General features: G+C 35.6%; 2 protein-coding genes across 4 annotated transcripts; one reads left to right on the top strand and one right to left on the bottom strand.

Moving 5' to 3' along the window:
* The first annotated feature begins 1701 nt into the window (after positions 1-1701).
* Positions 1702-3830, top strand: LOC108950950. The gene is made up of 2 exons (XM_018817248.2): positions 1702-2491; positions 3265-3830. The coding sequence occupies exons 1-2, from the start codon at positions 1949-1951 to the stop codon at positions 3397-3399; spliced, it is 678 nt and encodes a 225-aa protein (XP_018672793.1). The 5' UTR covers positions 1702-1948; the 3' UTR covers positions 3400-3830.
* Positions 3831-4751: 921 nt separating this feature from the next.
* LOC100187253 (MFS-type transporter SLC18B1-like) lies at positions 4752-12342 on the bottom strand. Of its 3 annotated transcripts, none has more exons than XM_002119208.5 (12): positions 12241-12342; positions 11637-11759; positions 10705-11187; positions 9878-10047; positions 9340-9556; positions 8323-8450; positions 7568-7760; positions 7132-7331; positions 6301-6375; positions 5620-5716; positions 5035-5168; positions 4752-4803 (listed from the first exon to the last, which is right to left on the bottom strand). In XM_002119208.5, the coding sequence occupies exons 1-11, from the start codon at positions 12247-12249 to the stop codon at positions 5037-5039; spliced, it is 1827 nt and encodes a 608-aa protein (XP_002119244.3). In that variant the 5' UTR covers positions 12250-12342; the 3' UTR covers positions 4752-4803; positions 5035-5036. The 3 variants fall into 3 exon arrangements, with proteins under 3 accessions (XP_002119244.3, XP_018672789.1, XP_018672792.1); XM_018817244.2 differs by having other exon boundaries at positions 4752-4778; XM_018817247.2 differs by lacking the exon at positions 12241-12342 and adding an exon at positions 12060-12164.
* Between the last annotated feature and the right edge of the window lie 1722 nt (positions 12343-14064).

Raw genomic sequence — 14064 nt, 5'->3', positions numbered from 1 at the left:
CACTACACTAATACACTACACTAGATACAATACACTAGTACACTACACTAGTACGCTACACTAGTATAATATACTAGTACACTACATTAGTACACTACACTAGTACACTACACTAGTACACTACACAAGTACACTACACTAGTACACTACACTAGTACACTACACAAGTACAATACACTAGTACACTACACTAGTACACTACACTATCACGCTACACTAGTACACTACACTACACTAGTACACTACACTAGTACACTACACTAGTACGCTACACTAGTACAATACACTAGTACACTACACTTGTACGCTACACTAGTACACTACACTAGTACACTACACTAGTACACTACACTATCACGCTACACTAGTACAATACACTAGTACACTACACTAGTACAATACACTAGTACAATACACTACACTAGTACACTACACGTGTACGCTACACTAGTACACTACACTAGTACACTACACTATCACGCTACACTAGTACACTACACTAGTACACTACACTAGTACACTACACTACACTTGTACGCTACACTAGTACACTACACTAGTACACTACACTAGTACACTACACTAGTACACTACACTAGTACACTACACTATCACGCTACACTAGTACAATACACTAGTACACTACACTAGTACAATACACTAGTACAATACACTAGTACCATACACTTGTACGCTACACTTGTACGCTACACTAGTACACTACACTAGTACGCTACACTAGTCCACTACACTAGTACACTACACTAGTACACTACACTATCACGCTACACTATCACGCTACACTAGTACAATACACTAGTACACTACACTAGTACACTACACTAGTACACTACACTAGTACGCTACACTAGTACACTACACTAGTACACTACACTAGTACACTACACTACCTTGTACGCTACACTAGTACACTACACTATACACTACACTAGTACACTACACTAGTACACTACACTAGTACACTACACTATACGCTACACTAGTACAATAAACTAGTACACTACACTAGTACACTACCATAGTACACTACACTAGTACAATACACTACCCTAGTATAGGCCTGCACTATACACTAAAAACACTTTCAGAACATGGTCAAGATACGGACAGGACATGGACCAAACCTGGACAAAATACGGGGAAAACATGGACAAAAAATGACTAAATTACGGAAAAAAACAATACCAAAACGAACATGTCCAAAAGATAGATTGCACATAGGAAAAACACGGTCAAACCACGATTACAAACATGGATAAACATAAAGGGCATATCATGAAGAAAGCATGGGCAAAATATGGACAAAACACTGACTGAACATGGGCACAACACGGGCAAAACCTGGGTAAAACATTAACAAAACATGGATAAAGCCCGAAACAAAATACCCGAGACAAAAATGTTCGGTATATACGTATCTTAGATGTGTATTTTTCTAAATAGTTATTATTAAACTATGAAACTCTATATATTCCATTTGGCTGTGTTTTATATTTTTTCGGATGTGTTTGAATTTTTTCATTCTAGTTTATTTAAGGCAAACAGTTCTTCGTCCGCCCCTGAGACATCTGTTGTACGAGAATTATTCCTTTGTTTGCTCCAGGTTGAACAAAGGCGCGAACAAAAGCGGATTCAAAATGAACCGTTGTGGTCAAACCTAGTTGGCTCATCGTACTGTTTGTTGTCTGTGAATATAAAGTTGAAAATATACGGTATAAATATTAGCAGTAAGTATAGAATATTTTATTTACGCATGTAAACTAAGATTTTGTATGGTTAAATTGGCTACAAGGTTTCTATTTGGCGTTTTATTTATACATATAAAATAAGGTTTTGTATAGTTAAGTGTTGATATTTATCGCTAAAGTTAACTGTTATATGTAACACAAGATAAAGGCTATGTAGGAGTTAGTCTTGCAAAAAGGCAATGTCGTCTGCATCGACGTCGAAAGCACCAAATTTTGCAAACCGAACGTTTGAAGAACAAGACCTCCAGTTCGTTATAATTGGTATCCTGTTATGTTTAACTGTAATTTTTAGTATTGTGGTCGTATTATACTACCTCAAACGGCGGCCAAGGTATCCGTTCTTAACAAAGCATGCCATGAGAGCCGAAAAAAATTACTACGCTGCAATATCGGTACCCCGGGAACGAGGAATCGATTCTGCGGGGAGAGAAGCACCTGAAACACCGCAGGAAGAAATTTATGCTACGGTCGACAGTCTACGAAGTACACCAACCAATACACCGTTAACTCAATACGGACAAGCGACTGTAAATACTGGGCAGCGATCTATCAGTGTTGCAACGATTGACGCCACCATGACGTCATATTTGATAACTTCATCGAATTTTTCATCGCCTATTCAACAGTTATCTTTACCATCGTTACCAAGCTTGAACGACACGACAAGCAGTAGTGAAACAGAATACGCGAACCTTGGAGTATCGTTGACAAATAGCATGAAGGTAATTTTAGTTCAAGAAATTAAGATTTAGGATGTCCAGAGTGTATTGGAATTAAGCTACTGTATAATATTGTTAAAGAATTTGTTTCCTGTTTTAACGTTATTTTCCTATTTTAGCACTATTCATCCTACCCTACCCCACTGTTATACTATATATACAGTAGGGTGTGGGAAAGGTGGGATACTTTTCATTCTATTTTCTCGCCCCATTCGATAGTAAACAAAGAACATTAAAATAAATACAAAACGAATTCTCGCGACTTTCATAGACCGTTGTTAATTGTTTAAAACACGACATTTGGGTATTATGTGCTAATTATCACGTGGTTAAAGATGTTGCTAGTATATTATTACACATCAATGTCATCGGTAAAGTCAGACGATGTATCCCAATTTACGTCATTACAATAGAACACAACCCATGTTTAATATATAGTAGGATGGGAGAAGACGGGACACCTTCAGCAAATAATATCCAAATATCCTGATCGTGATTTATACAGTTAAAAACGTCCTATGAGAGTCGTGAGCATAAGGTTTCATAACTCTTCGAATGTTTTTTGTTTACTACCAACAGAACCAGCAAACAGAATGAAAAGGTGTCCCATTTTCCCCAACTCTACAATACGTTTGTATATGAGCGTGGATAGCAAGCCGAACGGGTCATTCATAAAAATTATCACCATTAAAAGATCCTAATATATACTTTTTTAATTAATTTTCACAGAATTTTTAAGGTATAGTGTTTATAGTTAAATCATTTCTATTCAACAGGATATATCCGTGTCAAAGTCGCCAAACTTAAAACGGGTGTCAAGATCTTTACAGACTTCTCCTACCGTGGGTCGTGACCGAAGCAACAATTTTAAACCAGTTTCGAAATCGCTGAAGGACATTAGATTTGGATAAATATGCAATATTCTTGAAATATTACATCGCTTAAAACACTGTTACATCTTTTTCGAAGATAATATATGCACTAGGGTGGGGAAGATAGGACACCTTTTGACTCTACTTTCTCGTCTCATTTAGTAGTAAACAAAGAACATTTAAAGAATTATAAAACCATATCCTTACGACTCCTATAGACCGTTGTAAATTGTTTAAAACACGATCAGGATATTTGGACATTATGTTCTAAAGGTGTCCCAGCATCCCCCCACCCTAGTATGTCATATAGGCTTTGGTCAAGAAAACATCTGTAGAATTTACGCTTGTTTGCACACGAATACAAACTTTTAACTGTTTAATAATTTATACTAATCTATTGTATGTAGCGCCATTAAAGGCTTGTTTCCTCTCGTTACGGTTTACATATTTTGAAAGAATCAATAATTTAATTTGTGATATTCCATTTGAAACTCCGTTGCCATACCAGTGAACTGTTTGACATTAAGAAATTAGTAAGAACGTCGGCGAAGCGTAGAAAACGTATATCCGGAATAGAAGCCCAATGATTTAAGTGGATGTAATGAATAATTTATAATATAGCGGGGTGGGGGAATATGAGACACCATTTCATTCTATTATTTTGTCCTATTTGGTAGTGAGTAAAAAACATTCAAATAATCATAAAACCGTATCCCAACGACTCTCATAAATCGTTGTTAATTGTTTAGTACCCGATCAGGATATTTTGATATTATGTCAAAAGTAACATGTATAGTACTGTAGCGTAAGATAGGGCACCTTTATCACATAATATACAGACCTAGCCGTGTTTTAAATGTTTGTGAGTCGTGAGGAAAAGGTTTTATAATTTTTTGAATGTTATTCGTTTACTACTAAATGGGAGAGAAATGAATGAAAAGGTGTCCCATCTTTCCCTTCCTACTATATATAGCATTGGTTTTATTTTTGGCTTGCTTGTGACATTTTATAAATTGCGATGCAAACATGAAGCACACAAATAAATTAATAGAGTGGACAAATATTTTTATTAAATGAACAGTTGGTACATTTAAACTTTTCAAGAAAATGTATAAAGAAAGGGAAAACAAAAGAAATACGCACAGTTTTAAACAAAGTGAACTTCAGTTTTTTATAGCAAGATATAGTGAGAGTGAGAGAAGTTGGGACACCTTTTCACTCTTTTTTCTCGTCCTATTTGGTAGTAAACGAAAAACATTTAAAGAATTAAAAAACTGTATCGTCACGACTTCTGTAGACCGTTGTTTATTAAAACTCGATCAGGATATTTGGATATTATGTGCTAAAGGGGGGTCCCATCTTCTCCCACAGTACTATATAAAGTTTTTTTCGACTCGCCGCAGTTTTTTTTCGTTCTTCTGTAAATTGAAGAAAATATCTCTTCTGGAATAAAGTGTTAAACGTACTATCAATAATTTTATAACATTTGAATTATTGGTTTGCAATGTATGGTACTGTGGGTTAAGATAAATACCGTTAGCACATACAATTTTTATATTTCCTAATCGTGTTTTAACAATTAACAATGCTCTTTTATACGGTTACACAATTTTGTCAATATTCCGAAAATATACATAGCGATGCAATCGCAGATATATTTCCAACTATATTTACCTTTATTCTATTGTATCGTACAGAGTCTGCACAGTATCAAGACATGGTTTCTTTTCGTTGTTGTTTTCAATTTTCTTACGTTTTGAAACGTCTTTTCTCCAATCCACGAAATAGAAAAAACCAATAGCAGAGATCTGGTAAGTAGAGATCGTACAGCATATTGATAGCAGATAAATATATATAGTAGGGTGGGGAAGATGGAACACCTTCAGCACATAATATCCAAATATCCTGATCGCGTTTAGAACAATTAACAACGATCTATTGGAATCGTGAGGATACAGTTTTATAATACTTCCAATGTTTATTGTTTACTACAAAATGGGACGAGAAAATAGAATAGAAATGTGGCCCATCTTCCCCACCCTAATACATTATATTTACTGTTGCTAACAGGCATATATCAGGTCGATTTTATCAAGATTAAAGTGGTGAATTTTCCAATAAAACAATTAGCATTCTAAAAATCATAACGTTTTGCATGCATACGAACACATTGTTTAATTAGCCATTTAAAATAACTTTTTTAAAATAACTTTTAAATTAAGTTAATAATGCAAACCCAAAATATGCGTGCACACTTACCAGAACGAACACGAATGCAGCGAAAAGAGAACTCACAATCTTGTAATCTTTATATTTCTGCATTAGAGCACCGCCTACTGTTGGCCCCAGGAATTCACTGAGGTAAAAAATAGAAAATACAAACAAATACATTTTTTTGCTAATACATAAACGTGTACTTTGTTGATTTACAACACTGTTAGATAAGATGCCGTTAGCTGCTATAACGGTTAGCACATTATTAAATTTCATATTTTCTAATTTTGTTTTAACAGGTAACAGCTCTTTTAGAGACGTGATAAGGTTATATACTGTAGATATTTCTTGTTCACTACTAATAGGACGTTTAAAGAAAATAAAAACATGGGTCATCTTACCCCAACCTACTATGTTACATGCTCTTGATGTGGGGGTACTTTAACTGTATACAGCGACACAAAACTTTAATACTATTAATCAGCATGCATTTTTTTGGAACTTGCTTATGCATATTTGAACAAATTATTTCCTATATCACTGTTATTCCAGTAACGGAAATAAGTGCCGGTATATGTACACAAATAAGCACTATAAGTGCCTGAACGAACGAATGGGTCTTGTCCAATGACACACATCCACAATAGTAGCAGCACCAAGCTTCGTACCAGGTACCGTTTTGTTAAGATGAACACTTTAACCTATGAGCACAATAAGCAAACTTACCCAAAGAAGGTAGCCCCGTTAAACACACCGCCCACTAGACCAGCAGTGGCAAGATCGTCCTTCATACCCCCAGCACTGTGAAGGTATTACTGGTATTAACTTTGTAAAGGTATTACTAATTTGTAAAGGTATAGTAGAATGGGGAAAACGGGACACATTTACATCTATTTCCCGTATCGTTTGGTAGTAAACAAATAACATTCAAATAATAATGAAACAGTATCTTTAGGACTCCCATAGACTGTTGTTAATCGTCTATAAAACACGGTCAGAACATTTGGATACTATGTGCTAAAGGTGTCCCGTCTTTCCCCACCCTACTATTTAACTGTTATTATTGCTATAAAGTATTCGTGTTATTTATGCTGTAAAAGTATTACTATTATTGCGGTTACGAGAGTTTTTGTGGGTGGTAGGTTTCTAAACTTTTCTCTCTAGTCTCTCTCTAACTTTTAAAAGTTCTCTAGTCTTAAACGTTATATACTCTGTTTTCTGTAGCGTATTAGATGTTATTAATTGTGCAAAACAAGAAACATTGTCTTGTTTTTTTTTTAAAACCACTCGTTCGAAATTTGATTAAACTCTACCGGTATGTAATAAGCAGTCATTACAAAGCAGTACATCTGCGTAAGCTAAAATACATAGTGGATGTAATATACTTCTCTTTCCGTGGTCAAAAATCTACAGTCGTTTTGTTTTATACATCTCGTGCCAGCTTACTAGTTAAGTATGTTACTTGAGTGGGATTTTTTTCATTTAAAGAAAGTATAGTAAAAATAGTAAAGAGGAAGGCCAAAAGTAGTTTTAATTTCGTAAGATAAAGTCACTTACACTGCTGAGTGAGTTAGGTCACTAAACGTTGGTACAAGTGCCGCGCTGAGTCCTGCGCCAAGTATTGCCATTGATATTCCAACGCAAGTGTAACTAACTGCTGTAAGGCCAAGGGGGGCAAATATGGGCGAAGGCCCGATAACGAGAAAACTGGTCCCAACCATAAGACTTCCACATGTCATTATGGCTCGCTCGGAGAACTGAAAATGAATTATTATAAGTGTAAAAGATATCTTATACTGTTTTTTTTGTAATCTTAAATGGGTGACCCTTTGTCTGCCATGTGACGAGACATCATTATAGGATGTGAATCACCCCCCAAAAAAGCAATCGCTCACATGCTGCATACATACGTTGCGGACGCAAGATTTTCGACTCGTTTGGTTACAGAATTTATATACTATTTTCACAAGTTAAACATTCGTTTAGAGTTTACCTTAGTTTTAGCAACAAGACCGACCAGAGGGGCATTTATTGTATAAGCCGCTGCCATAATAAGGAACATGGTACCAACTTCAACAGGGGAAGCATTCAACGCGTCCATATGGAAAGATAACGTTGGCATGTTAAAATCCATGGCTGCCCACATAACGCACATAAATATAGCAGTTACAGCAACGTTTGGGATCCTGTGATTAAAGGTAAACGGTATGACGAAGTTTTCACAGTTTTAACACAGTGTTGGAAGTTACATGGTGTATATAGTAGGTTGGTGGGGGAGATGGAACACCTTTTTATTCTATTTTTTCGTTCCATTTGGTAGTAACTAGTAAACAAAGAACATTCCAATAATTATTAAGCCGTATCTTTCCGACTCCGATAGACCGATTAATTGTTTAAAACACGATCCGGATATTTGGATGTTGTGTCCCATCTTCCCCACCCTACTATAGAAACTATACAATTAGGAGTAAAATCATTAAATGCTTAAGGTTTAAATATAGACTGGTATAGGCAACATTCCCATTTATAGTCAATCAAATCATTCTGTTACGCTTCGGTGACAACGTATATCAATAATACTCACACCGAAGCGATAATCAAACCGCATTAAACCCTAACCAAATCAAAATAAAGCGATTTAAAAACCGGTTTTAAATGAAGATGCCGTTCAAGCTAACTTTTTCAATTCCACCAGTTAAACGAACTCACACTTGGTACCAGAGTTTTGTAGTAGCAAACACAACGTACTTGATAAGGGCAAGAAAATTTGAAGTTGGGCATTCGTCTGTCGACTTCGGAAGAGCTACCGCATTGATAAATAAACCAATCAACATTAAGAAACCAATACCGATAAAAGGAAGTTGAAATCCCCCTTTCTGGAAAAACAGATCAAGTTAAAAATGTATAATATTTTTAAACCTTTACTATCGTAAACAAAGAGGCAAATACAGTTACGATATTAATATTATAGTAGGGTGAGAGAAGACGGAACACATTTAGCACATAGTATTCAAATATCTTCACCGTGTTTAAAACAATCAACAACGGTATATGGGAGTTGTGAGAATACGGTTTTATATTTCTTTAAATTTTCTTTGTTTACTTCCAAGTTGAACGAGAAATAGAATGAAAAGTTGCCCCACATCCCCCCACCCTGCTATATTATTATTAATGATTCGTTTCAGTCGAAGATAGTTTTAAATTCGGGACGGAATTACACTAATCGCATGAACCACGTACATAAATAGCCGATATATGTGTTGGAGTATAATGGGCCAAACCTGACTGAAATCGTAGATCCTCGAAAAGGACCTCGCTTATATAGAGCAGTGCTCTTCAACCGGTGTACACGGTGCACCCTAGGGTGCACCAAAATATGCCAGGGGTGCACCAGTGCAAAAGGGTATACAAGGGTGCATCACAAACTTCAAAAATTTTCAGCAATAATATTCAGTTTTGAACATTTTTAATAAATTTAGCCACTTCTCTACAGTTTTTTTTTATATGAATTCTATATCTTGCATCACTGGGAATTGCGAAACTAGTCTTTTCTTTGACCGCAAACCATATATTCCTAATGATCTTGATTAGCGGTGCTTTTCGACTAAACAGGAACTTATTCTCGTACGCATTTCTCCTTGATGACGTCATTAGCTTTACGTTAAAGCAATCAGGGGTGCATGAGTTCGTCGCAACAACTTTAGGGGTTCACCAACCCCAAAAAGGTTGAAGAGCACTGATATAGAGCATACTGTAGAATATTACCTCGTATATTGCTCCACCTAACAGCGGCCCACATATCATGCCTATTCCTAAGAAAACTTCCGACAGTCCCATAGCGAACGTTATGTTGTCTCTCCATTCTCGTGCTATGATCACAGCAGAGCCAATAAAGTAAGCAGAACAACCGACCGCTTGAATGCTCCGACTCACAAAGCAGCCGGCAACGAATAAAGTGGTGCTCGTAAACCGAAATAACTGGCTGAAAAAGATTTAGCAATTACAAACATATAGTAGGCTGGGAGAAGACAGAACACTTTTAGCACATAATATCAAAATATCCGGGTTATGTTTTAAACAATTAAAAACGATCTATAGAAGTCGCGAGAATACGGTTTTTTAATTCCTTGAATGTTCTATATTTACTACCAAATGGGACGGGAAAATTGAATAAAACAGTGTCCCATCTTCCCCCGCTATAAACTATGGCTCCGAACAGCCATGTTATAACTACTTTCGTTGCCCTACCGCACAGGGCCAAATAAGCTATGTATTCAATCGTTATACTTTTAAATGAATTTACCTGAATAGAAATGAACACAAGCTCGAAATAAGCAATCCGCCCAACAGCATATTCTTAGCACCGCATAATGGTATAAGGTACCCAAACAGTGGGCAGCATATTGAGTTAACTATGGCGTAGCAGCCAAATATTAAACCGATCTCCAATTCATTTGCACCATGATAAACTGCCTGAAAAAAAAACACAATATAAAAGCTTTAGACACTCGTCGTGTTAAGAAGTGTATAGAAGCAATTATAACGATGTCAGATTTCGTTTAATTAAAAGTGTCCACTAGTTTTGTCAAAACATCATTTCAATACGTTTTTTGGTGCAGTCATATCATAGACTTCTTAAGATATCTTAAGCATCATAAAGTAGACTTAATATAGCTACATGTATATGACATCGTTATACTTGCTTCTATACAGCTACATGTAAGAGTCATATAGTAAACTTAATATAGCTAAATGTTACATAAAATGTGAAAGCCGATAAAATATTAACAAACAAAATAGTACGCACGCACTGGCGCAATTTTTGCGGTTTAATGTTTTTATCAGTGAAGGCATATATAGTAAATATATACACCAATACATAGTGGGATTGGGGTAAGATGGGACACAATTTCATCCAGTTTTCTCCTCCCATTTGATAGTGAACCAAAAGCATTAAAAAAATATGAAATTGTATCCTGACGACTCCTATAAACCGCTGTTATTTGTTTATTTAAAACACGATCAGGAAATTTAGTTATTATGTGCTAAAGGCGTCCAATCTCCCCCCACCCTAATATAGGTCTTCCGTATTCCTATGCGGCCAGTACTAAAAAAATGAGTTCTACTTACCTCTTTACTAAAAAACGAAGTCAGAATCGACATGCTTGCATTGGAAGCGAAATTGACGTAACAAACACCCAGTAATGCTCCCCACTGTCTGGCGCTAAAACTTCGCAAAGAGATCTTACTTTTCCTTTCAATAATGTTAAGACCATCATCTGTAATTTCACCTGGAAGGTGGGCAGGAGGAGCCTCGAACCCAATGATGTTCGGGGTACTGGATCGGTGGTATTTATTCACCGACCACGATGTACATCCTGATCCATTTTCTTCAGATGGAAGCAATGGGGCGTGAAGAGAATCTGCAAAATCTCGAACCGGTGTAAGGATTTTGTCGTTTGTGAACCATTCCTTAGCGTCCAAGTATTCAGTGTCATTGGCCAAGTCTTCGTTCTCATTGTTTTCTGCTTGTAGATGGGAGCTTGGGCAGCGAAAACTTAACGGGGTGCAGTTTGGACTAAAACTATTCGTATCGGGGGAAGTACGAACAACCTGGAATGGTAAATATAAGCATGCTTGATATGATAAAGAAACACGCACTGTAGTATGAGAGTTTTATGGTATGTTAGGAAAAGTCAATGTTTTCCTTCTCTTACATCGTCTTTTTTGATGGTAAACAAAAATATTTACACAGTTATATAACCTTAGCCGTACGATTTAAAAAATGCGTTGTTAATTGTAAAAAAACGCAGGTAAATATGTGGTATATAGTACTGTGAGGTAATATGTAACACCTTTAGCACAACGTATCCAAATATCCTGATCCTGTATTAAACAATTATCAACGATATATGGGAGTCATATAGGAATATACGGTTTTATAATTCTTTGAATGATTTTTGTTTATTACAAACTAGGACGAGAAAATAGAATGATCAGGTGTCTCATCTTTCCCACCCTACTATATTATGCACTAACCAACTAATAAAACGCTATTTTACTTTTATATCCGGGTATATGTGTTGTCCACATTTACTTTGGTCAGAGTGCGGACTTCTGCAAACCCTTTCGCTGTAGTCGAATGACGTCATTGATGGTGACGTCACCGCTGAACTGTAGTCGACCTGGAATAATAAACAATAACATAAAAAGAAAACTATGGACCATTGTGTATTGCTAAAAACATTTACTGAAGACGTCAGATTTTTAGCTATATATGCATAATCATTTAGTTAAAAGCAATATGTTTATTAGTAATATAGAATACATATAGCGCTGCTTGATATTTAGTCGAGCTAGTTTTATTGTTGTTTTGTGATATCTGTCCGAGTTAAAGTAAAGTTTGGATTTAGATTACGAAACCAATCTCGCAATGACAGGTACAGAATCTATAATACGCGTGGAAAGCCGTAATATTCAATCACCTCCAACAGTATAGCATATATACTGCCGAAATATCCCACCAGCAGTTTAGAAAACAACACCTTGTTTAATTACAAAGAAAAAAACCATTACTAGTTACTACTAAAAGCAAGTTTCTGCCAGAAATCGTTTAATTTTGAATGGTTATTAAACACAAAACCAGTTAACAGAAACTGAACTTACTTTATTCATATAAATTTTCAATAATATTTCAAATTTACTGTTTTGTAACCTTTTTTTCCTAAACCTGTATAAGTATTAAGCTTTGATTCGGTAAAAAACGAATTTATAAACATGAACAAAACGAATCTACATCACTGTAATACTGTAAATACTAACTAAATGGCAGCCTTGTTTATACAACTGAAAACGCCTACTGGTACTACAAGCGTATTTTTCAAAGGCGTTGATTATTCAGGCGAAAAGCGTGTAATTGGTTCGGGGCACTAAGTGTTACTTTGGGTCGAATCGGTGATCGAAAAGTTTGGGCGTCGTTTGGAAGCAAAATTGGTTAGTTTTTGGATTGGTTTCGATGGATTGTTTATTCAAAACAACTAAAAGCGAGTTTCAGCATATATATATATATATATATATATATATGTGTGTGTGTGTCGAAAATGTGAATAAATTGTACGGTGGGAGAAGATGGGACACCTCTTATCTTTCTATTTTCTCGTCAAATGTGGTAGTAAACAAAGAACATTCAAATAATTTTAAAACCGTATCCTAACGACTCCCGTATAGATTGTTGTTAATTGTGTAAAACACGATCTAGATATTTGGATATTATGTGCTAAAGATGTCCCATCTTCCCCACAATACTATATATATATACAGTATACACCTTCTGTCTAGTATTATTTTACACCTTTGTAATCGTATAGTGTATTCTTATATGTATATATATATATGTTGTCATTAGAATGCTATTATGTCTTCAAACGTGTTTAATGTATATACAAATTTCGTATTTCGTTCAATTAATAAACGCGTTATACAGATTGTCCTATATTGTGCAAAAAATCACTTTGAATTGAAAGTTTTTCGGAAGATATATATAGTAAACGAATGTAGCTATATGTCTCACAGAATGTGTAAGCTGATGAAATATTAACAAACAAAATATTACGTACGCACTGACGCAATTTTTGCATGCATTCTTGCCAACGGGATGTTATGACGTAACTTCAATTTCATGCGAAGGTAGAGCGGGCATAATAACGGTTGACTCATATAACACAGGTGACTAGCCTTAGTTGTTTTGAAGACAGCTATAGAGATAGACTGGAACTGCCAAACGTACACGCTCTGTATTTTCATATAAATTACAGTAGCAAACTTTAGGCTATTCGAGTTCATACTTTAGTGTACAGATAAACAACCGTATACCATAATGACCTAAAAGGTTTATGTAAAAGTAATGACAGAATAAGCAGCAGTAGGAGCGTGTTTTGTATAGTTAACGAGTGTAGTAATAAGTATATATTATTCTCATGCATTTTAGTTAGAATGTAGAATGAATGTAACTAAATCCTCGCGTGGCGTGGCAACGACAGTATTTATAATACGGGTGTTCTGTTTCATACACCTCGTACCCGCTTACGAGTTATATATTATATACGTATACATATAATTTGTAGGTAACTATTTATTAGGAATATTTTTATATTTTTTGTAACGTGTAGGTGATATAAGAAATTAAAATAGCTAGACGCAGTAAATACTTTCATGGGTTGGTTTTCAGTTTTTTTGGAATGTATGGTTGACGTAATAAATTTCAATAATGAGACCGCAGAAAATACGTTGGTTTTTTCACCTACGGTCAGTTAAACACTTCTTCTTACCACGGATGCTGCAACATCCGTGTAACGTGAATTGAATGTTATGAGTGGTAGCTTGGCAGCGCACGAAGACTGGTTTGTTTATATTTCAGTTAACAGCAAGTATGTAAAGCTATTTCTTTCACTTTATAGCAAGCGTATAGGTATAAACAAAATCTTAGGCATT

This window comes from Ciona intestinalis, unplaced genomic scaffold (genome assembly GCF_000224145.3).
Source record: "Ciona intestinalis unplaced genomic scaffold, KH HT001196.1, whole genome shotgun sequence".
Lineage (NCBI taxonomy): Eukaryota > Metazoa > Chordata > Ascidiacea > Phlebobranchia > Cionidae > Ciona > Ciona intestinalis.
The sequence above is the reverse complement of the archived record's forward strand: the minus strand, read 5'-3'. Positions and strand labels throughout refer to the sequence as shown.